This window comes from Budorcas taxicolor, chromosome 24 (genome assembly GCF_023091745.1).
Source record: "Budorcas taxicolor isolate Tak-1 chromosome 24, Takin1.1, whole genome shotgun sequence".
Taxonomy (NCBI): Eukaryota; Metazoa; Chordata; class Mammalia; order Artiodactyla; family Bovidae; genus Budorcas; species Budorcas taxicolor.
Window position 1 is genome coordinate 14,265,110 of NC_068933.1, and position 21,706 is coordinate 14,286,815.

General features: G+C 45.7%; 1 protein-coding gene across 1 annotated transcript in view; it reads right to left on the bottom strand.

Moving 5' to 3' along the window:
* Positions 1–21,706, bottom strand: part of IRF2 (interferon regulatory factor 2) — an 83,834-nt gene that overhangs the window by 12,644 nt on the left and 49,484 nt on the right. Inside the window, exons 3-6 of the mRNA XM_052661365.1 lie at positions 21,353–21,452; positions 19,777–19,953; positions 19,421–19,467; positions 10,402–10,519 (exon numbers count right to left, since the gene is read on the bottom strand). Coding sequence (XP_052517325.1) covers positions 10,402–10,519; positions 19,421–19,467; positions 19,777–19,953; positions 21,353–21,452 — 442 coding nt within the window. The remainder of the gene's footprint in view (positions 1–10,401; positions 10,520–19,420; positions 19,468–19,776; positions 19,954–21,352; positions 21,453–21,706) is intronic.

The window sequence follows — 21,706 nt, forward strand, 5'->3', positions numbered from 1 at the left end:
GAGCTCACTGATGCACATTTTCGCCAGATTTTGGTGTCATCACTACTTTTTGACTTTACTCATTCTGATACATGTTGGTGATACCTCATCGTGGTTTTAATCTGAATGCCCCTAATGCCCTGTCCCACTTTCAAACAGAGCAGACCATATACTTCTGTTGGCAACTGATTGGATGGAATATCCCTGAAAACTGGCACCCATAAGCAAACGGGACCGACGTTTTCCCAAGGGCCCCTCTCAAAGCACTCCGTACCCATAATCAATGTTTTGCTCGTGAGTAAAGCTCAACATTCAGAAAATGAAGATTATGGCATCCGGTCCCATCACTTCATGGGAAATAGATGGGGAAACAGTGGAAATAGTGTCAGACTTTATTTTTTGGGGGTCCAAAATCACTGCAGATGGTGACTGCAGCCATGAAATTAAAAGACACTTACTCCTTGGAAGAAAAGTTATGACCAACCTAGATAGCATATTCAAAAGCAGAGACATTACTTGCCAACAAAGGTCCGTCTAGTCAAGGCTATGGTTTTTCCTGTGGTCATGTATGGATGTGAGAGTTGGACTGTGAAGAAGGCTGAGTGCCGAAGAATTGATGCTTCTGAACTGTGGTGTTGGAGAAGACTCTTGAGAGTCCCTTGGACTGCAAGGAGATCCAACCAGTCCATTCTGAAGGAGATCAGCCCTGGGATTTCTTAGGAAGGAATGATGCTAAAGCTGAAGCTCCAGTACTTTGGCCACCTCATGCGAAGAGCTGACTCATTGGAAAAAGACTCTGATGCTGGGAGGGATTGGGGGCAGGAGGAGAAGGGGACAACAGAGGATGAGATGGCTGGATGGCATCACGGACTCGATGGACGTGAGTCTGAGTGAACTCCGGGAGATGGTGATGGATAGGGAGGCCTGGCATGCTGCGATTCATGGGGTCGCAAAGAGTCGGGCACGACTGAGCGACTGAACTGAACTGAACTGAAGTCACTTTAACATTTCATCACATGAGAATGTCAGGGAAAGCATCACTATCCTGTAATAAATGAAGACACTCGGGCACAGAGAAGTACAGTGGCTCCTCCTAAGTACACTCGGCTCAGATTATGGGCAGTGCTCTGTGTCCCTGGCCACCTGGAAAAGGTTCAGTTTAGGCGGGAAGGCGGCCACATTCCAGTCTCCTGGAGAAGTTATTAGCATCATGGGCCAGCTCTTGTATTCACTGCTCCAAGTATTTTGATGACTTAAGTATTTCTGTTTATACATGGGTTTCTGTTTGAACTGCCTGGGCAATGAGGGCTGATGAAATGACCAGCACAAGGTAGAGGGGGGAGGTTTTAGAAGGGAGTGAGAATCCATGGATTTTCTAGCAAAGAAAAGAAAGGCGCCAAAGAAGCTGGGAAAGGAGATTTGGGGATGTGATAACAGACTCCTCAAAGTCACGGCAGACAGAATGAAATGGAAACTGGACGCCACCAAGGTTTTCCTGGAGGGGGACGCATAAAATTAAAGAGGAGGAGGGCAGGCTAAATACGGCAGGCAGACTCCCCAATTCTTATTTTATCCTTTGGATGATCCTACTCGGGCCTGAGAGCATCCATTATGCTGCTCACCAAACACGGACTGAGCGCTGACACTGACCCCTCTCAAGTTCCTTCTGCCTCTTCTCCCAAGGAAAATAAAACGGCAGAAAAACGAGATGGCGTCTTTCCTTTCCCTAACTGGGGGTGGATATAAAAACCTAACAAGGTGTGTCTGTGCGTGCATGTGTCTGTGTGTGAGATCTTACACGCTAAGATCTTTTATAAATTTGATTTAAATCAAGGCTGCTTTAATTTCCAATCCTCCAAAATTCCTTTCTCCCTTGCACTGTCATTCCTGGGAGGATAAACAATGGTGGCCGTTCAAGCATCTTCCTAACTGCATCCCTTTGTTCTGACCGGGAATTCTCTCCCTCAAGGTTTTCCCCCAGAAGGCCCAACTCAGTCATTCAACTGACAAGAGATTTCTGGAGCATCTTCTTTATACAAGGCCTGGCTGTCAGGTCCTAGGAGGAGACGAGGAAGCGCAGTCTAGGCCAGGATCTGGTTTGTGAGAAGTCCAGCGGGGCTGGAGGCCAGCACGCAATGATCCAGAGAAAAAGCTGAGGACAGTCATGAAAAGGAACAGAAAGCGGAGGGCCTGTGATGAAAGTTCAGGAAGTGGAATATTTTTTTCCAGTTCCAGGAAATCAAAGGCTTCAGCGAGCGGGAGGGGAGAAGGGGAGGGTGAATGGCAGGCAGGAGTCAGACGCTTCTGCTTTTGGGGGGCCTCTTCCTGCCCGCCCCAACCCAGAACAGAGCTGCCCTCTCCTTCCTGTGGGTCCCTCTTTCGCTGTCCCTGAGGCTCAGCCAAAACGACAACGTGACATGATCTCGGGACCGTGTCCTGACTTTCGGCCTCACATGCCCCGTTAATTCTGTCTCTTTATTATGTGTTCATGCATGTCATCTTCCAACCATGGCTCCCGAGAGAGCCGAGAACCTGCATGAGGACTTTGTGTCTCGAGTCACAGCACACGTTTGCGGCTTGGACCGCAGAGCAGCTCGATGACTCTGCTGAGTAAAGAGATGAATAAACAGAGCAAGGCTCCCAGGCGGGGAGCCAGAGGCCTGCAGGAGTTCAGGACCATTTGTGAGTACCGGATGGAACAACGAGTGTCTTCCAGAGAAATTTCAGGACTCCTGGCAAGCGGGATTTTAAAAATCTAGGTGAAGTGATAAAGACAGAGCAGCCACAGCTGTCAGGGGCTTGCAAGAGGGACATAAAAACACTTGGGGGTGAGGAAAGTGACCTGTGTCTTAAATATAGCGGTGGTCACACCACAGAGGACATCCATCAAAATTCACAGAACTGCACACCTTCAAAGGGGGCTGCTTTTACTGTATTTCACTTAATATACATGCTTTCAGACCAAAAGTAGGTAAGCACCTCTAATTCAATTTTTAAGTGTATCCTGAATACCAGTGACAAAGAGAGAAAAGTAAGTTCTTGCTTTCTGGGCTACATCTGGTACCCAGTTAATATGAGTCCATGATGTTTAAGGCCAAGCATCGCCCCGAGAGTGTGTGGCTTTGTGCTTGGGACAGGGACGAGCACCAGTCTCCATCTGAACACGACCAAGGACACTTTAGAAACTTCCCAACTCATAAGTTGCAAGTCCAAGAGAGAAGCACGGAGGTCCCACACATCTGAGATGCTCTCTGGATGGGCTTTACACACCAGCCTTGATCAATCTCTCTCTCTTTACCCATCTATAGAGACAGATGAGAACAGATTTCCCTGAATCACCAAACTTTGCCCCCAGGGGACTACACAGACAGTGCCACTGATTCCTGAGGAATGAAAAGTCACAGAAGAGCAAAGTTAGCAATCTGCTCAAGCAGTGGTACCCAACCTTTTTGGCACCAGGGACCAGTTTCGTGGAAGATGATTTTTCCAAGAACCTGAGGGTGGGGTTGGTTTGGGGATGATTCAAGTGCATTACATTTTTTGTGCACTTTATCTCTATTATTACTGCATCAGCTCCACCTCAGATCATCAGGCATTCGATCCTAGAGGTCGGGGACCCTTGTGCTACAGCATGTAAGGACAGGGGTGGGAGCTGTCTAGGTGCCGGATGATCCTGATAACCAATAAGAACGAAACCTAACACCTTCTGGGCCCTGCAGTTCGTCTTCCCCACCTGCAAGACCTCACAACTCCATGGGGAAGATATGATTATCACCCTGCCCTGTCTTACACAGGTGGAAAAATATCGTGGAGAATCAAACAGCTAACAGAGCATTCAATGGTCAGACAGCTGGTTAAGTGGCAGTCTCAGGGTGGAAATTCAACTTTCCCTCTCCAGTGCTCAGCAGCACCGTCTCCTGAAAGAAAGAGTTAAGGAAGTTCAAACTGAGCTACCCAGGGCTCTCTGAGCTCCTCTTAGGAGAAAAACTTTCAAATCTCACCTTAATAAAACTCCGGGCTCATAACCAATAGTGAAATTGCTTTTCAACAGTTCTATATTGGGTGCCAAGGAAATTCTCGAATGGCTCGAGGAGCAAGGAATCCACTAAGCTCCTCTAGCTTACGAAGGTCAGCACGTCAGGAAAAGAGACACCCGCAGGAATGTAATTTTATCGGGACCTCGTTGCTGAGACTTACAACAATATTATTCATGGCTCGTTACTGATGAGCCAGTTTGATACCTTAAAAGGTCATTCGCACTTTATTAATAACTGTTGACTTAATGCAGGGCTCCACCCAAGAAAGTAGTTGCCCCCATGCCTCAGAGAAAGATCTTAAAAGTAGCCTACTAGGAATGGGAAAGTTCTTTGAAGGTCCTACCACTCGGCAGCTGAAAAAAGCTGAAAACCAGGGAGGTCGGGTAAATTGTCAAGGTCACTCAGGCGGCTGCAGGGTCCAGCTGAAGGCATAGAAAAGCAGGCCAATTTGCAAGCTACCACGGAGAGAAATTTCTCTCTGACCTCATCTGAAGTTTGAGAACTTAAACTGTGAAGACCAGCCCTGATGATGTAACACAGAGAAAACTTTTCTTAATCAAATCTACTTTAATATGATTTTGATAATATCACAATCATAATATCATTTTACCATCTTCTAACCACACTTTGGGCTTCCCTGGTGGCTCAGCTGGTAAAGAAATCCGCCTGCAATGTGGGAGACCTGGGTTCGATCCTTGCGTTGGGAAGATCCCCTGGAGGAGGGAAAGGCTACCCACTCCAGTATTCTGGCCTGGAGAATTCCATGGACTGTATAGTCCATGGGGTTGCAAAGAGTCGGACACAACTGAGAGACTTTCACTTTCATTTTTCAATCACACAGTGATTTCTGGTGATACCCACTGCATGCTCACAACCACCCTGTGAGGTGGGCGGGATCAGTTTTATCATTTCTGCTTCAGACACGAGGAAATTTGCCTCTCAGAGAAGTTAGGGAGTTTGCCTAGGGCCACGTGACAATCAGAAACCTACAGAACTGGGTCTAGAGCCCCATCCTGTTAATATTAATCTGGTGCTCTCCCATTTTTCTTTTAGATAAAAGAATCTGGCCATGATTTGGTTTCGGCATTCAAGGGTGGTAGAGACAGTGTCTACAAGGTTAGTACTTTCAGAGAAGGGAGCTCTGTCCCCACATGGGGCACACTGCCCCCCCCCCCCCGACAGTGACAGGTCTACAGGGGTGCAGGGCAGAGCCAGAGTGTGACGGGTGTGTATACACTCTTCACTCCCACCAGGAAACAGCATCCTGTGCTGCTCTGCTACAAAGAGAAGCAAACGGTGTCTTCTAGTAAAAACTCGGTTGAATGGGAGCAGAAACGTAGGACCTCATGGATTGGCAGCATACCCTCCCTGATGAAGCCACCAAATGCCCCTTCCTCACTCTGCTCTGCGGACAGAGCCTTAGCATCCACCCACAGAAACAGAACCCACGACCCAAACCTTTTTCTCCCTGGATGCACACATAGAAATTAAACTGTTCAGAGTCACTCAAGTTCAAACACAGGTGTAAAAGAGGTGGGCAGGGGCTAGGTCACCAGGAGCCTGTGGACGTGAGGGCCTTGGTCCTGGGCCAGGGCAGTGGTGACAGGGTAGGCCTGGCATTTTGTGACAAATGACTCCGTGGAGAAGGGGCAGCGCGGATGCAGAGCTCGGGCCAGTGCGAAGGTGACTGGGAGTCCCATCAGAAATAGAAGAGGACGGATTTGAGAAATACGACCAGGGAAGACAGGATTAGACAGTTAATTATAAATGAGGCAGAGGTGGCAAGAGAGGGAGAAGGAGAAAAACATCTATAGCCTCATGAAAAGTTGAAACTTTCTTGGGTAAATAAAAACTCCTTGAAGGTTGAAAAATAAATAAATAAAACCTCCACCTCCACTGCCCCGGGCTGCAGGGGCACGTGGGACTGAGACCATGTCCTGTGCTGGCTCACCTCTGTCACCCTGGGTTTTCCAAGGTCCAGTTCACCAAAGAAAAACAAGATATATTATTGGTTGTGTCTGAAAACGCTATGAGATCTTGATTTACACCTCATACATGGACCACATGATGGCTAAGCTTTCTCAGGGTCCTGATAAAACTGGATATCCGGTCTCTGACCCTGTCCCCAAGAGCCTCCAGGACAAGGCCCAGCCCACTGAGAACCAGCATGGAGAGCCTTTATTCGCCCCTTCTCAAGAGGGGTGCCTTCCATCGAAAGAGCCACCCCGAAGCTACTTTTTTATCTTATAGATGGAATTTCTCATATCTGAAGCATCAGGGAAAATGGGATACAGAACGACCCACAAAGGACCTGAAAAAATGAAGACAGCCTTACAGCCTGAGCATTATCTTTGTGTGTGTTCCAAGTTGCTTCAGTCTTGTCTGACTCTTTGCAACCCTATGGACCTGCCAGGCTCCTCTGTCCATGGGATTCTCCAGGCAAGAGTACTGGAGTGGTTTGCTGTGCCCTCCTCCAGGGCATCTTCTTGACCCACGGATCGAACCCGCATCTCTTACGTCTCCTGCACTGGCAGGCCGTCCTCTAGCAATTATGAAATCTGGTGCCAGAGGCTGCCGATCTTAAGCTATAACTGTGAGGCCCTGGGAGGCCCCAAGTTTGGTCTCTTAGTTCTGAATCTCTTTTATGCCTTCTTTGTTGTTTTCTGCTCCTGTAGATACTCAAAGTTTCTAAGTGTGGCTGAAAAGAAAAAAAACCTACTCAAGGTTTACTTTAGATGAAGTCAGTAAAATTTGGAAGCAATTACCAAAAAAAAAAAAAAAAAAAGGTATGTCTGAAGACTGTGCAATTTGGGCCACCAAAATCAAGGCAAAACCCAAATCACATTATTTCCTATCTATGTCTAGTTGCCCAAGGCCTGCCTGATTTACTTCAGGGTCATGAACAGCCTTCCTTATTTCACAGCAGTCTTTGCTTTCTTGCAGGGTGGGGTTACCTTTATCAAGGAACACAATGAGGGTGATGAAGCCCCACCTAAGCCAGGGAGACAGAATTTCCGCACCTGCAGACTTTACACACTGGCCTGGAGGTGATTTCAATACAGCTCAGCAGAGGCCCTGCTGACCGGGCAGTAGGCCAGCAGGGTATTATCAGAACAATCCAGTATGTTGCTGGCTTCTTCCACTTCCTAAAAACAGAAGTTGCCACATACACGAAATAATTCAATGTGAAAGAAAAGTAAAAATAACAATAAGGAGTGTTCTTTTTTCCCTCCTTCCTCTTAAAGGGGTAGCAGGTAAGGGTGTTGGGGGGTGCTGACCTGTGCATATAAACGCTCAGGAGAGAGGAAACGGGAAAAGACCTGGTTTAAGTACTGAGACGCCGCACTCCCGCTTGGAGCGCACAGCCAGCTAAATCTGGAAGTACATTCAGCTGATATGGACAGGAAGGCGAGCCCAGGACACTGCCCGCTGACTGTGAGTGTGTGTGCGCTCATGCATGTGTGTATGTGTGTGTGTTTTCCTGCTGCCCTAAGAATAAAAGTGAAACACAGCTGCGATCCAGCAAGAGTTCATTTGTCAGGGTAACAGTACATTTCGCTGTTTACGCCCTTACTGGATTTGCTTACCACACAGCCTGCCCATCTCCAGAATAAAAATATACTGGCTGGCTGGACTCCACGGGATTAAGATATTGATTTTCAATCTATTTCCCCAGGGACAGAGCCGACCAACAACGAGGAAAAGGTTCTCGTATTAAGGACTCATTTCAGCTCCCATTTTTGATCTCATAAACGCAGGCTAATAAGAGGGGAATGAAAACATCTTGAAGTTTTCATCTTGGTGCCTGGATACAAAACTGGAAGGAACTCTGGGTTTAGAGACCAATAAATAGAAAGCAAGAAATGGTGTCATGAGAGCCCAGAAAAGAATCTCTCCAATGCCACAGGAGGCTCGGAATCAGAAACAGCTATGTTTCTCATCTCGGTCCACACATCACAGAGGCTAGAATGGCTAATTAATCATCACTTGGGAGAGTGGAGACAAGGATCTGAGAAGGCTTTAAAATCTGAACTAGTGGTTCTGTTAGCAATAATCACAAATAACCCACTTCTTTCAAATACTTGAATGGATCAACTGCATCGTTCATTACACACCTTTGCAAGGGTCACTGACTAGTTAGAAAGAGATATTCAAACTCATTTTACTGCCATCTATTATGACTTTATTCTTTGGAAGAGAATCATTTAATCTGGTTGGTGATTCTCTAATCTTTGCCCCAGAAGGAACGACTCAATAAATCAGTACCAACGCCATGCAGCGCCCACTACACCAAAAGGCAAAGAACAACCAACCTGACAGAGAATTTACGTGCTGAAGACTCAACCAGAATGTTAAAAAAAAAAAAGTGGGGTGTAAAGAAAACTGGTCCAATTCTGGTTTCTGTCTCGCATTTTATTTGAGGCTGAATTTCCCTCCTTAAGGAAGGGGAGCTCAAAAGTCAAACAGCTCCCTCAAAATAAGCTGAATCTTAAGAAAGCGTGCCTGGAGGGTTGGCAAATATCTTGCTTTTTAAAAAGAGGTCAGAGGACCGAAGCTTTCCAAGGACAGTCTGCTGACACAGGGACGATCAAAACCCAGGTGCTGGAGAAGCAGCTCCTGGCCCTGGGGGAGGGAGCCGGACTTCCGGTCAGACAAGCAGCCTCGCTCCAGAGGGGAAGTGAGAAGGCTGCTCGCTGGACAGTTCACTCAGCTCGAAATGACTGTGGGGCCATCTGTCTCTGTGCAGAAGAGCGGCATCCCAAAGAGGCAGGCAAGGCCGTCCAGTAGCGAGATACAGCGTATGCGTCATTCTTCCTTCACCCTGCACGCTGCTGGAGACTCCAAGTGCAAGGGAGACCCTGCGCGTGTGATTCTACCTCCAAACTCCAAAATCCCACATGCAGCAGTTGCAACTTCCGGCCCAAACTCCACACTGTGTGCTTAGTAGCTCAGTCATGTCCAACTCTCTGCAACCCCATGGACTGTAGCCCGCCAGGCTCCATGGGATTTCCCAGGCAAGAATACTGGAGCCGGTTGCCACTTTCTTCTCCAGGGGAATCTTCCCAACCCAGGGACTGAACCTGCATCTCCCGTGTCTCCTGCATTCCAAGCAGATTCTTTATCTGCTGAGCCACTGGGAAGCCACTGAGAACCCACAAATGAAGGTCCTCAGGCGTGAGGCTGACTCTGGGAGCTCTGCTTCATCTTTCCCATTCTTACCAGTGTCAGAAGCCCTAACTGTTTACAAATGGAGCAAAATGAAATGAAACCAAAGGTAATGAGGGCAAAGAAACGGAGGTTCTGGATTCCTGGGTTGGAGTCAGAATACAAGTTCAAGGCTGGGCCTCCACTCTTACGAAGGGTCCCCACCATCCACTCACGGCAGCACCCCGGCGGGACTTTATTGAGATATAATCCACACTTGTCACCCTCCTGCCTAAAAGCCTCCAGGGGTGGGGCTTACATGATGCGTGTATATGAAACATCTGTGAGCCTTAGTATCTGCTATATTTCAATTTTAAAACACACACACACACACACTCACACACCCACCCACCCTCCAGCACTTTGAGGAAAAATACCCAACCTCCTGCCCAGGGTCTGCAAAGGCCCCCATAAGCCCACCCCACTTCCTTTCTGAGGTGCCTCATGCGCCCTCCCCAGGCGCACTGGCCTCCCCTCTGGTCCTCCAAGCGTGTTCCTGCATCAGGGTCCATGGGGCCAGGTCTGCTGCCAGCCGCCTGCTGCAGTTCCTCCCCCAGCAGCAGCATCTCATCTCCAGTCTGTCCCTCTGGCGCATTTATCATAGACGGTAAAGCTGTTGTTATCTGCAGTTCCATGAAACTAGGAATTGGTCCTGCCTTGCTCCCGATCTATCTCCCCGTGCACAGCGCTGCTTCTGCTGCACAGAAGGTACTCAGCACTCTCTGCGGGATCACAGCGTGCCCTCTGGCCATGCACCTCTGTTTCCACATCTGAGAGATGAGCGCCACCTCTGCGGCAGGTCCATCATCCAGGAGATGCTGTGAGGACTCGTGGGGACAGTCTCCCCCACTCCTTGTCCCCAAGTTAAATAACTAACACATTTGTCCACATAACCAAAAATGCAAAGACTGAGAACCGCCGGTCATTAGCCGCCGGGGCGGGGCGGGGAATCTCTTTTCATCTACCTATTTTCTTGAGGTCCATTCACCTCAGTTCCTTTATCTGATCCTCAAAGGATTGTATTTTTCAGCCCTGACATCCGAGGGCCTGAACTTGCATTCTGAGACAGTTCCAAGCCCTCCTCCCACGGCCTATGTTATTTTAAGTCACGTTTTACAAATTCTCGACCCCGGAGGGGCTACTTGTGTGTATAAAGAAATGAGATGTCAAAACAGTTTACCTATGATGTTCACCGTACTATCCACTTCAGTTTTTATAGTTGAAGTCAGGACCGCATACTCAGGAGGAAGATCACTTACTCCGTTACTAAGCCCCAAAGGTGACTCAATCGGTTCTTGCTAGGAAGAAGAAAAGAAAAAAGAATTGAGAACACTTCCTTTTCCCTTCCTTTGCTTAGCTTAAATTCTACCCTGTCTGCTTTCTTTTAATGCCAAGGTCAGGTTCATCTCCCAAGTGCGTGTTTCAAGTGCATGTTTTCAATCAGCTAGAGCTCAAAAAGCACTTTTCTGCCTAGAATGTCTCCTCTAGTGTTCCCTTTTTCTTCCCCTTCTTCCTTGGAGGAGGTAACACCACTGCACCTGGCTTGCCTTTCTGAAATGCTTACCTCTGCACCCGATGACCCCTGGGTAAGGAAGCTTCCTTACTATCTAAGTAAAGCTCCGTGCTGGGGAGACCTCAACTCTTCCTTCTCTGAAGGAGGGCGTGCGTGTGTCAGTTCCTGACCTTCTCTCCAAGGGAGGAATCCTTTTATGCTTTTGGAGGAAAAGCTCTGCCTCAACTACGAGCCCAAGGACAGGAACTCAGAGCACATGGTGGATGAATTTTTCTCATATAGGGTTTGCCCTGGACCCTGGCCACTTGAGCATCCTGCCCCGGGGGTGGGGTGGGGCGGCTGGTGACATGGGCCAGACTCCCAGATGAAGACTCTCCGACTCCGTGGAGGCCAGTGGAGCAGTCATACCCATGGTGCCTGCTAAAGCCTTCCGAGAGTCTACATATCGATACTAAAGAATCTAGGAGAACCAACTCCTCTGCCTAAGCTTGGCTCTTGATTCTGCTTTACTCAAGTGCACCACAGCCCTCCAACCTCTGAAAGCACGAACATCTCTGGGAGAGCCAGTGCTGGGGTGCAGACTGACTTTCAGTGGTTTGATGAGAGCGCTTCTCTTCAAGAGAAGAGAAGCTATTGCTATCTACGACAGCAACAGAATCAGACCAAAAAAGCCGCACACAACTCCTGGGGAAACCACACTGGAGAGGGGGTATAAGGATGGAAAGAACAGAAGACGGGAGCAGAAGATCACATGAGATAGATATGACTGTGGCTGCTCCAAGGCATGCAGAGTGTTCTTATCAATGCATGTGCTGCTTGGACTCAATCACGAATGCCCTGTAAACCTTAGGGAAGCCACAGTCCCACCCAGCAAATTCCCAGCACGATATCCCTGACTTTGAAGACATTACCTCACTGTATAGCTCAGTTCTTGAAAAAAATAAAACAATCACAAATGGCAGGGTTGACCAGATGTATGAAATGCTGACCACTCCCCCCACCCCCACCCCCACCCCAGGAAGGACCTGGGACAGCCCTGTTAGGTAGAATGTTTATCCTCTTTTCCTGTAGCATCTCTTTTACAAATTCCAGAGTTTATCCTTTCTGGGAAGAAACTCGCTTGCTTATGACTTGAGGCGTCACGTTCCCTTGAGAGCTAAACTCTGAACTGTGCACCTGCCTTCGCACCACAGCCCCCTCACTGTGGCTCGGAAAAGCCTGCAGTCTTGCTGCCACTCCACTCGTGGAAGCGAACTCTCAGCTCCCGGAGAGGGTGGCGGTGAGACAGCCTGGCTTTGGAGTCACATGAGCCTGGAGTTCAAGTCTTTCACTAGTTACAGGGCTTTAGCCTCTTCAGTGGCCTCTTAGGATGCTGTGGACAGCTGTAAACTGAGGACAATACTAGAACCCACAGCATCCCCACAGGGATGATGGGAAGATTAAATACAACAAATATGCACCTGTCATCTATAATTAAATAAACACTCGCTATTATCCAAGGTCACTGATAAAACTCCACTCTCCCAAATCCAAGCACCTTTCTGCAAGTCTCTGTCCCTCAGCCTCACACTCTGACATCCTACAGGAAGACCTGTAACTCTCCCTTCTTGACAACAAAATCTACCTGATTCTCCACCTCGCTGAGGGCCCCCTCCTCTCTGGCTTTCTCAATGGCCCCCTCTCTACCCCCTCATCTCCAACAAGCTCCATGTGTCATTTTATTCCTCTTCCATCTCTTTGATTTCCCAAAAGGAACTAAAAACATTTTAAGGAATTATGGAAAGAACTGCTCATTTTCATGGGTCTCTTTTGTTGCCATTTTCCATGCTAGGTTTCTTATAAAAGTAATGAGGCAGTCAGACTTGCATATATTTAAAAACCTAAGTTATTCTGATTTCTCAGTGTGGAGACGTCATAGTATTTCACATGATCTACAGTTTAATTAGCGGCAGGTGCGACTTTTATCACATCACACTTGAGAAAACTATGACTCAGAGACGAAATTAGTTTTCCAAGATCACACTCATTTTAATCTGAGGAGATACGGGAGCTGAACCCAGTCTTTGGTCAGGGAACATGGTCCAATTCCAGTAGTTTCTGTCTTAATAAACCCTTGGATCCTGTACTAATTCCAATGGAGACTGAGAGAGAACTACTGCCAACACTGTTCTATTCCCCAGATCCCTGCCTCGAATCCCGCACATCTTATGTAACAGAAGAGAATAGGAAATGGCAACTCACTCCAGTACTCTTGCCTGGGAAATCCTATGGACAGAAGAGCCTGGTGAGCTACAATCGCTGGGGTCCCAAAGAGTCAGACACGCCTGGGCGACTAAAGCACCACCGCCACCAATGGAGACTGACACTGCTCTGAACACTGCCCCCTCCCATCCCCACATCCAAAATAACCAGCCGATCGAGTTCCAAGTCCTCCACGCAAACCTTCTCTTTGGTTCTGGAAGGACAAGACAGCAGATTGTCTGGTGAAAAGCATCCAGCGCCGCTCTGAAAGGTTTCCATCCAGGGAGCAGAAAAATGGGGATCTTCACTACATCCAGCTGACATTTTTGCAATTATTAGAATAGGAAGATCTAAAACTAAACTATGTATTTTTTTTTTTTAAGGCAAGAGCCCAAATTAAGAAAATAGGTGAACGTTTCTCTATAGAACAAGTATACAGAGATCCTTCAGGTCACGAACGGCCTTTGCCCACAGCATCTCCTGGTCCTCTGTGATGCTCATTCTTGCCCTGTACCACACCTGGCTGTACCATAGCTTGGCCTGCTGAGTCCTAAGCCAACCTGGCTCCTCTTTCTGTCCTAACATCTCTCCATGAGGCCTGAAAACTCAGGGCTGCCTCTTGGATCCACACCTGTCTTCATCCTCAGCATCCTCTTGCAGAGAAATGTCTCCTTCTCCATTCCAACCACGATTTTCAGCTAACTGTCTACTGCAGTCTCTCCTCCCTGACTGCTTTCCATCACCGTGAGAAAAGACCTCCCTTAAACATCAAGTCCCCCACGCTCCAAGTCTTTCCCAAGGAGTTCAGCTGTGCCTTATGCCACAAAAGCATCCATGGAGGTTAGTTGGCCAAACAGTTTTGCCGACTGTGCTCTGAGCAGTCCCTTCAAGAGCCTCCAGGAGGAGAGGAAGGCACCAGGGTTGGCTGGGTGAGCCCTTCACTTGTTCCCTGCTTCCAGAGCAGTTCTGATTCCATCTGTTGTAAGTTCAGGTGGGTTGCTGGCATGGGTTTTCAGTTCATTAAGGTTTAAAAATTGAAGGTCCCTTGCAACCCATGAAGAGTTCACTCCAGTATGATCCCTGATAGGTAGTCACTCAGTCTATCTGTGGACAGCAACAGCGAGCATATTGTCTGGTAAGCCAGCTCAAGTCACTGTGGGATCTGAGCGCTCATCAGAAAAATCTGCTGACTTCTCTGGCAGTCCAGTGGTTAAGACTTCACGCTTCCAATGCAGGGAGCGCAGGTTCAATCCCTGGTAGGGGAACTAAGATCCAGCATGCTGTGCAAGGTGGCCAAAAAAAACAAAAAAAACAAAAACTGCTGAGCCAATACCTGCTTTTCTGTAACTCCCATCTAGAGGTCTGCACTCAAAACTAACAGAGACCAGGCCTGCTCTTTACCAAGTGACTGTGCAGGCTGTCCTTGATTATATTTTCTCTAGGAGCACCAATTCTTTGATTTGGAAGCAGTCTACAGTTTACAAGCATTCATTTCGAATCCATCCTACCTACAGGCTTTCTTTTCCCCATGAGATCTCACTCAGGCTTCTGCTCTAATAGAGCTGGTTTCCTGACTTCTCATTTCCAACTCTTTTCAACCCCGTGGACTGCAGCCTGCCAGGCTCCTCTGTCCGGGAATTCTCCAGGCAACAACACTGGAGTGGGTTGCCATTCCCTTCTCCAGGGGATCCTCCCCACCCAGGTCTTCTGCATTGCAGGCAGATTCTTTACCATCTGAGCCACCAGGGAAGCCCTACCCACTGAAGACCAAACAGCAACTCTGACCTCCAGACCTTCACGGGCAATGCTGCTGGTGGTGGTGGATGTCCACCAATTTACTGGCGTGTCCCCTAAGGCCTGGCTCGGAGCCCACAGCTTCCAAGAGGCCAGGAGGCACTGAGGAAGGTGATGGGGCACAGGTTCTCGAGTTGGCCTCGCCTGGAATCAAATCCCAACTCCATAAAGCAGTGCAACTCTGGGAAAATCACTCAACATCCCTGTGCTTCCACTGCTGCTGATGCAAAAGGGAGACAACCTGCCCATCATGAGAAGGATGAAACAGGTAATAGTTGAAGCTGAGAGCATGGTAGGAGCTCCAGAACATCAGCTACACCCCTCTGTTTTATCCACTTCTAATGGCACCCCACTCCAGTACTCTTGCCTGGAAAATCCCATGGATGGAGGAGCCTGGTGGGCTGCAGTCCACGGGATCGCGAAGAGTCGGGCACGACTGAGTGACTTCCCTTTCACTTTTCACTTTCAAGCACTGGAGAAGGAAATGGTAACCCACTCCAGTTTGCTTGTCTGGAGAATCCCAGGGATGGGGGAGCCTGGTGGGCTGCCGTCTACGAGGTCTCACAGAGTTGGACACGACTGAAGTGACTTAGCAGCAGCATACGTACTGATCGTGGCCTTGGGACATTTTCTGAAACACAAATGTGCTCTGATGACGTGCCATCTAGTACTGCTCTCTACTGTGCTTCTTATGCGAATATTTCCTTAGACAGCCAGTTACCTCCACGCAGGCAAGGCTTAGTTCAAGTAAAATGGCTCACTGAGTACTCAGCATATACTCTAACATCCTAGGATATGGAGGCAGCATGTCTGCACACATTACGTGGTCAATGGGCCCTGGGTCTCCCAGTTTCCGGGAAGCTATTCCAGAGGAAACAAAGAGCATGGAGATAACAGACTGCCTGAATGGCCCAAGAAATATTCTACGAGTGGGCCAGCACGCTCTGAATGTTCCTTCCTAGTTAAAACCTTCAACTCAATCAACTCTCCTACAATGAAAACAATAATTTATAGAAGAACAGTATTTATTCAGGTATCTTTAAAAAAACTTCACCTTTAATTGAAAGAAGACTCGGAAGAGCTTGTTTTAACAGCAAATTTTCATACCTAGTTACTACATGCTTGTGCTTAGTTGCCCAGTCATGTCTGACTCTTTGCGACCCCAGGGACCGTGCCTGGCTCCTTTGTCCATGGCAAGAATACTAGAGTGGGTTGCCATTTCCTTCTCCAAGGGATCCTCCCGACCCAGGGATCCAACCCATGTCTCCTGCTTTAGCCGGTAGATGCTAAGCCACCAGGGAAGCATACGTGTAAGACAAATTTTCTCTGTAGAAGAAACCTACCTAGTCTATTCAGTTGCATATATGCACAGGACATACGAACTCAGATCTTAGCTGTTTTGACAAACAATAAAAAGTAATGTATGAACATCTCAGTAAAATCCTTTACACAATTCCAGACAATCTGGGGAATGAACTTTGAACCGCTCTACAGAAACATTCAATGAACACTATGCAGCCATGAGCCACAGCACTTGGGAAAGCCTACCAGCCTCCTCCATGTTCCCAGTCTTTGTTGTAGGTTAGATGGAAGGGGATTTCTATTCAAAAGTTAAGTTGTGTTTACTTCTGATGAATCACCTACCTTCTGCTGAAGGAACAATGCCTCTCTGAGGGACACAATTCAGGTACTAAGCAAGCCTATATCAAAGCAGGATTTCTCACTGCACCCTCTCCTGGGATGGAATTAACCCACATGGCTGCACCTACGAGGAAAGCTCTCACTTGCTCCCCTGCGTCAATGTGGGGCCTGGCCACATGGAAGACACTGTCATTGTGACACGACTGCAGATGACCTTTACTGCCGAGAACCCCACGTGTCATCAATTCTCACACTGATGGACTTGTGAGGGGGCACATTCCTCACATTTCCCTACCCCTGAAGTAAGATGTGCCTTCTGATCAATTATGTGTGTCAGGATTTCACTGCAAGCAGTTTTCCTTGCTTACAGATAAAAAAAATAATAGTAGATCTTACAATCACTGGTACCTAATAGTCATTGCTTCTGGTGGATATGTCTGAACAAAGTCAGCTGAAAAGTAAACATCTGTTACTCCATTTTTATTTCTTCATTAACTGAGATTATGAAATTCAATCTGCATTCTAACCCTCCACTCCCTCCCCATATATTTATTTACGCATCTACTTGGTCAACAAATACTCAATCTATCTATGCAGTGATCAAATATGTATTAATTATCTGTTTTGTACCAGTGACTAAGCTAGATGCTGTGAATATTAATAGCAGTAAATATGATAGAGTTGTACTTAAAAGACTACAGAGGATTCTTCAAAATCACATATTTGTGGAAGTTACACTTTTCTGACTAAACAAGAATTATCAGAATGTAGGCCCTAAAAAGAAATCCAAACGGTGGGAAATCTGATACAACAAACAAGATTTTTTCAATTGCAAGAAAAAAATAAAATAAATAAAAGAAAAAGAAAAAAACAATTTTTTGAAAGTAATCTAGTGGAAACCCATAGATTAAAAAGACTTGAGACATATAGAAAAATCACAACATGTAGACTTTATCTGATTTTGATTCAAGTTATATCAGACTGTATAAAAACTATGAAACTTATGAGACAAATTAGAAATTTTTAGCACTGACTGGATGGATATTTGGTGATACTGAAGAACTAATTTTTTCAGATGTAATAATAATTCTGGATTATTTTTAAACAGCATTTATCTTTTAAAGATATTTACTGAAGTAGCTGTGTAAGAAATGATGTTTGGAATCTGCTTTAAAATATTGGGCTGAACCATATGAAATTATTTTTGCAAGTCAAAAATGGTTGAGTATCTGCAGTTTCATGCATATAGGGAAGTGGACAGAGGTACTAATGTAATAAAATGGCCATGAGCTGATTGATGTTGAAAGTGGGGTGACGGTCTATGAAGTACACTTGACTCACTTGCTTCCTTCCTGTGTGTATAAAATTTTTCCATAATAAAAAGTTAAAATAAGGCCTATAGCGTGCTATATTTAAAGTAAGTCACCAACTAAAAATACTGAAAGTGGAAATTAGAAGTCTCACTGCTGAAATACTCTAGCTAAAATATTTCTTTTCCATTGAAGAAGTAAATGTGTCTGAAATTTTAACAATTTACCTGTTTTCCCCTCTAACTACCTTCACAAGTCAAACTGAAGTATATTTTTTGTGTGTGTTTTTCCGACTATTCTGACTCAGTGGTTTGCTTTTAGACATTGTGCTATCTGGATAATTTGGATTTTCCTTCAACAGTTATTCTGGAGTAGAAATCAGAGTACTTGGCATCACTTTTAAGTTCAGTTCTAAGTTACCATGTGAACCTGGCCACATGTCCCGCTGCCCTTGGGCCCGTGTCACTCAACCCTCTCATGCCACCATCTCCTCATCTGCAAACAGGGTGCGCTGAAGCAGACCACTGTCTCTCTGGTGGTCTACGGGCCCGGACTGTAGAGTCTGCTCTTTGCCTAGCAACTGAAGCTCATCTTCAGTTTCTCATGGGATATTTGGTGATTCTCTGGCTTTTGAACAAGGGGCCCCCCAATCAACACACAAAGACCCTCACAGGGTAGGGGATTTCAGACCACACAGCCGACGGAATAGCTCACATGCACAAACGCATCCCTATGGAAGACCTTTGGGAGTTATGAAAGCTAGTTCTATATTGAGATCCACACAAATAGAGGGCTTGAACAGACCACAAACTAATAGCCTATCAAGGGAAAAAAATATATATATATACACACACACATATGTATATATACACACACAAATATATATATACAAAATATATATATACACACACGCAAATATGTATATATATACATAAATATATATACAAAATATATGTATACAAAATATATATACACAAAATATATATACACACACAAATATGTATATATATACATAAATATATACACACACATAAATATATACACACACATAAATTTATATACACACACACATAAATATATATACACACACATATATATGTGTGTGTGTGTGTGTGCGTGTGTGTTTAGTCACTCAGTCACGTCCAATTCTTTCGCAGCCCCATGGACAGTAGCCTGCCAGGCTTGAGGGGCCTGGTGGGCTACTGTTCATGGGGTCACAAAGAGTTGGACATGACCGAGTGACTAAGCACACACATATATAATGCACATACATATACAAATGTATTAAATGTATTTAATATGTTTATAATACCTAATATACTTTAAAATATATTTAATGGCCTGAAAACATACTTGATATTATCAGATAGTAGCGGGTTGCTGGAGCTTAGCTGGAGCTACGTGACCAGCTGGCAAGACGTTGCAGGGGCCAGATGGAGGCCTGAGACTGCCAGGCTCAGCGTGAATTTGTGAGTTCATTCATAAATCGTTCAGGGAAATTGGATGAAGCAGGGGAGGTGTGAGTACCTGAGCCCACAAGTGGGCACATGCCAAAGAGGCGACATGGAAAGCACAGAAATCACAACGGCAAAGGAAGCAAGATTAAACACTTCGCAGAGACCACATCGCTTGTCTTCATGAGACAGACTACGAATCACTAGTATGATCACAACTTTGCCTCCTCTTTGCACAAAGATTACCTTGATGTGCTTCACTCTGTCCTCTTTTTCTGTCTTTGGTTTCTTTCCTGTGGCAACAAAAACAGTTCGGGATTAACCCATGAAGAACTGAGAGACATTTCCCCTACATTAAATTCTTTCTGAAACTCTCACTGCATTTATTGCTGTAATCTGTAGATGGTCAAGATTCCAAACGTTTCTTTTCCTTTCCTTGGGGGCCCTGAGAGTCATTTTACTCAACCAAGTAAGGGCAGAATTAACATCCACAATGGGAACAAGGGTTGTATCCTTGCTGTGGCTACGATTGTGGAAATCAAGAAATCACAAAGGTGCTATTTAAGTGACGGTTGTTTTAGCCGGTAAGTATCTTTATCTACCTTTCTTAGAAGGTCGCTCAGACATGGGCAGCATCCGGTAGACTCTGAAGGCATTGTTCCCTTTCTTTATGCTTTTGTCCTTGACTTCCTCAATATCAGGCAAGGAGTTCATGGCACATCGGAAATTTGCCTTCCACGTTTTTGGGTCAGGTTTATCTATTCCTGGTTGATGCTTTCCTAAAAAAAAATAGTTGAAAGAATGAAGGTTAAGAAAAAAACAAAAGAGAGAGAGAGAGGGAGAATTATTTCCGGAGTAAAAATTTCTGGAAACAGGATTGCTGGCGGGTTGTAGAGCCAATGCTTTTCATTCCAGGCCACGCCTACACTGAACAAACGTCCTGGTTTGTTCCGAGCTGAGAAGGTTCTTGGGATGTGGGAATTTTTGTTTTAAAACCCAACAGTTTCAGGGCAAACTGGGACAAACTGGTCACCCTGGGTCTACAAAACAACTTCAGAGAAAATAAAGGTAGAAATCAATGTGGAGAATCAAGGTAAGGAAAAGAAAAAGCTAGAAGGTCAGGAGGGTTTCCTTGGTGGCTCAGCTGGTAAAGAATCTGCCTGCAACGTGGGAGACCTGGGTTCAATCCCTGGTTGGGAAGATCCCCTGGAGAAGAGAACGGCTACCCACTCCAGTATTCTTGCCTGGAGAATTCCATAGACTCTATAGTCCATGGGGTCGCGAAGAGTCGGACATGACTGAGTTACTTTCACTTCACTTCACTTCAGGAGGCCAGGAGACCAACAAGCATAAGTCACTGGAAGGTCTCTTTTTCAACTGACTCTCAACCAAACAGCTCCCTAGTTAAATGAAATTATAAATAAATAGCTACATAAATAAACAGCAAATAAATAAGAAGAAATAAATAGCTAAATAAATAGTAAGTATATAATCAAAAATAAACAGCTAAATAAATAGTAAGAAATACATAGCTAAATAAATAGTAAGAGAAACAGCTCTCTAGTTATACTATAAATAAATATAATCTCGACTACCTTTGGGGGAAATAATTCGACCAAGGTTTACAGCTCCAGAACAAATCAGTTCTACATCCCCCTGGTACACACCTGGGGAACTTCATCAGAAAACCACATTTATATGGCTGAGTTCCTTCACTGTTCACCTGAAACTGCCACAATATTGTTAATCGGATATATCCCAATATACAGTATTTTTGGTGTTAAAAAAAAAGAAAGAAAACCACATGTCCAGGAAATTTAAAGACTCAGTTCTATGGAATGGGTGGAGCATCACTTCTGAGTGATGAAGTCTATACCTCATATGTCCTGATGTGTCTGGAGACAAGTCACAGGTTTATCAGCACTATCTTCATGAAACCATAAGCCAAGGCATTTCATACATGCAGTAAAAATAAAAAGAAACAATAGCTAACAGTCTATCATATAAGCGAAATTTGCCAAGAGAGTAGAACTTAAATATTCTCAACCAAAAAACAAAGTACACTTTAAATATCCTGCAATTTAATTTGTCAGTTATACCTTGATTTTTTAAAAAGCATGAAACCAACAACAAAAAAAGCAACAGTGCCAGCCTCTGGAGATGATGTGGGATTCATACCTGTATGGATGGCCCAGTTTCTAAAGAGGGGTGCATCCTTTTCCACGTCCCACCCATGTCTAGCAGCATGCATCCAGGGGATCTGAAAAATCTTCTTTTCCTAAAAAAAAAAAAAAAAAAAGTAAATATGAACTGCAGCCAACGGTTTCAGGCCATCATTGCAGAGGGTTCTGGCAAGTTTTAGCTAGTAAGACTCCCCATTAAGTAAAATCACTGGGTTTGCTGAATGTCTATGGTAAACCAAAGTCATTTCCTCACTATGACCCAAACCTTGACAGTCTACCAGGTGAGACAAGAGGCAGGTGGAGTCTGGTAGGCTAGAAATAAATTTCAAGGTCAAAAGCGATGATATGG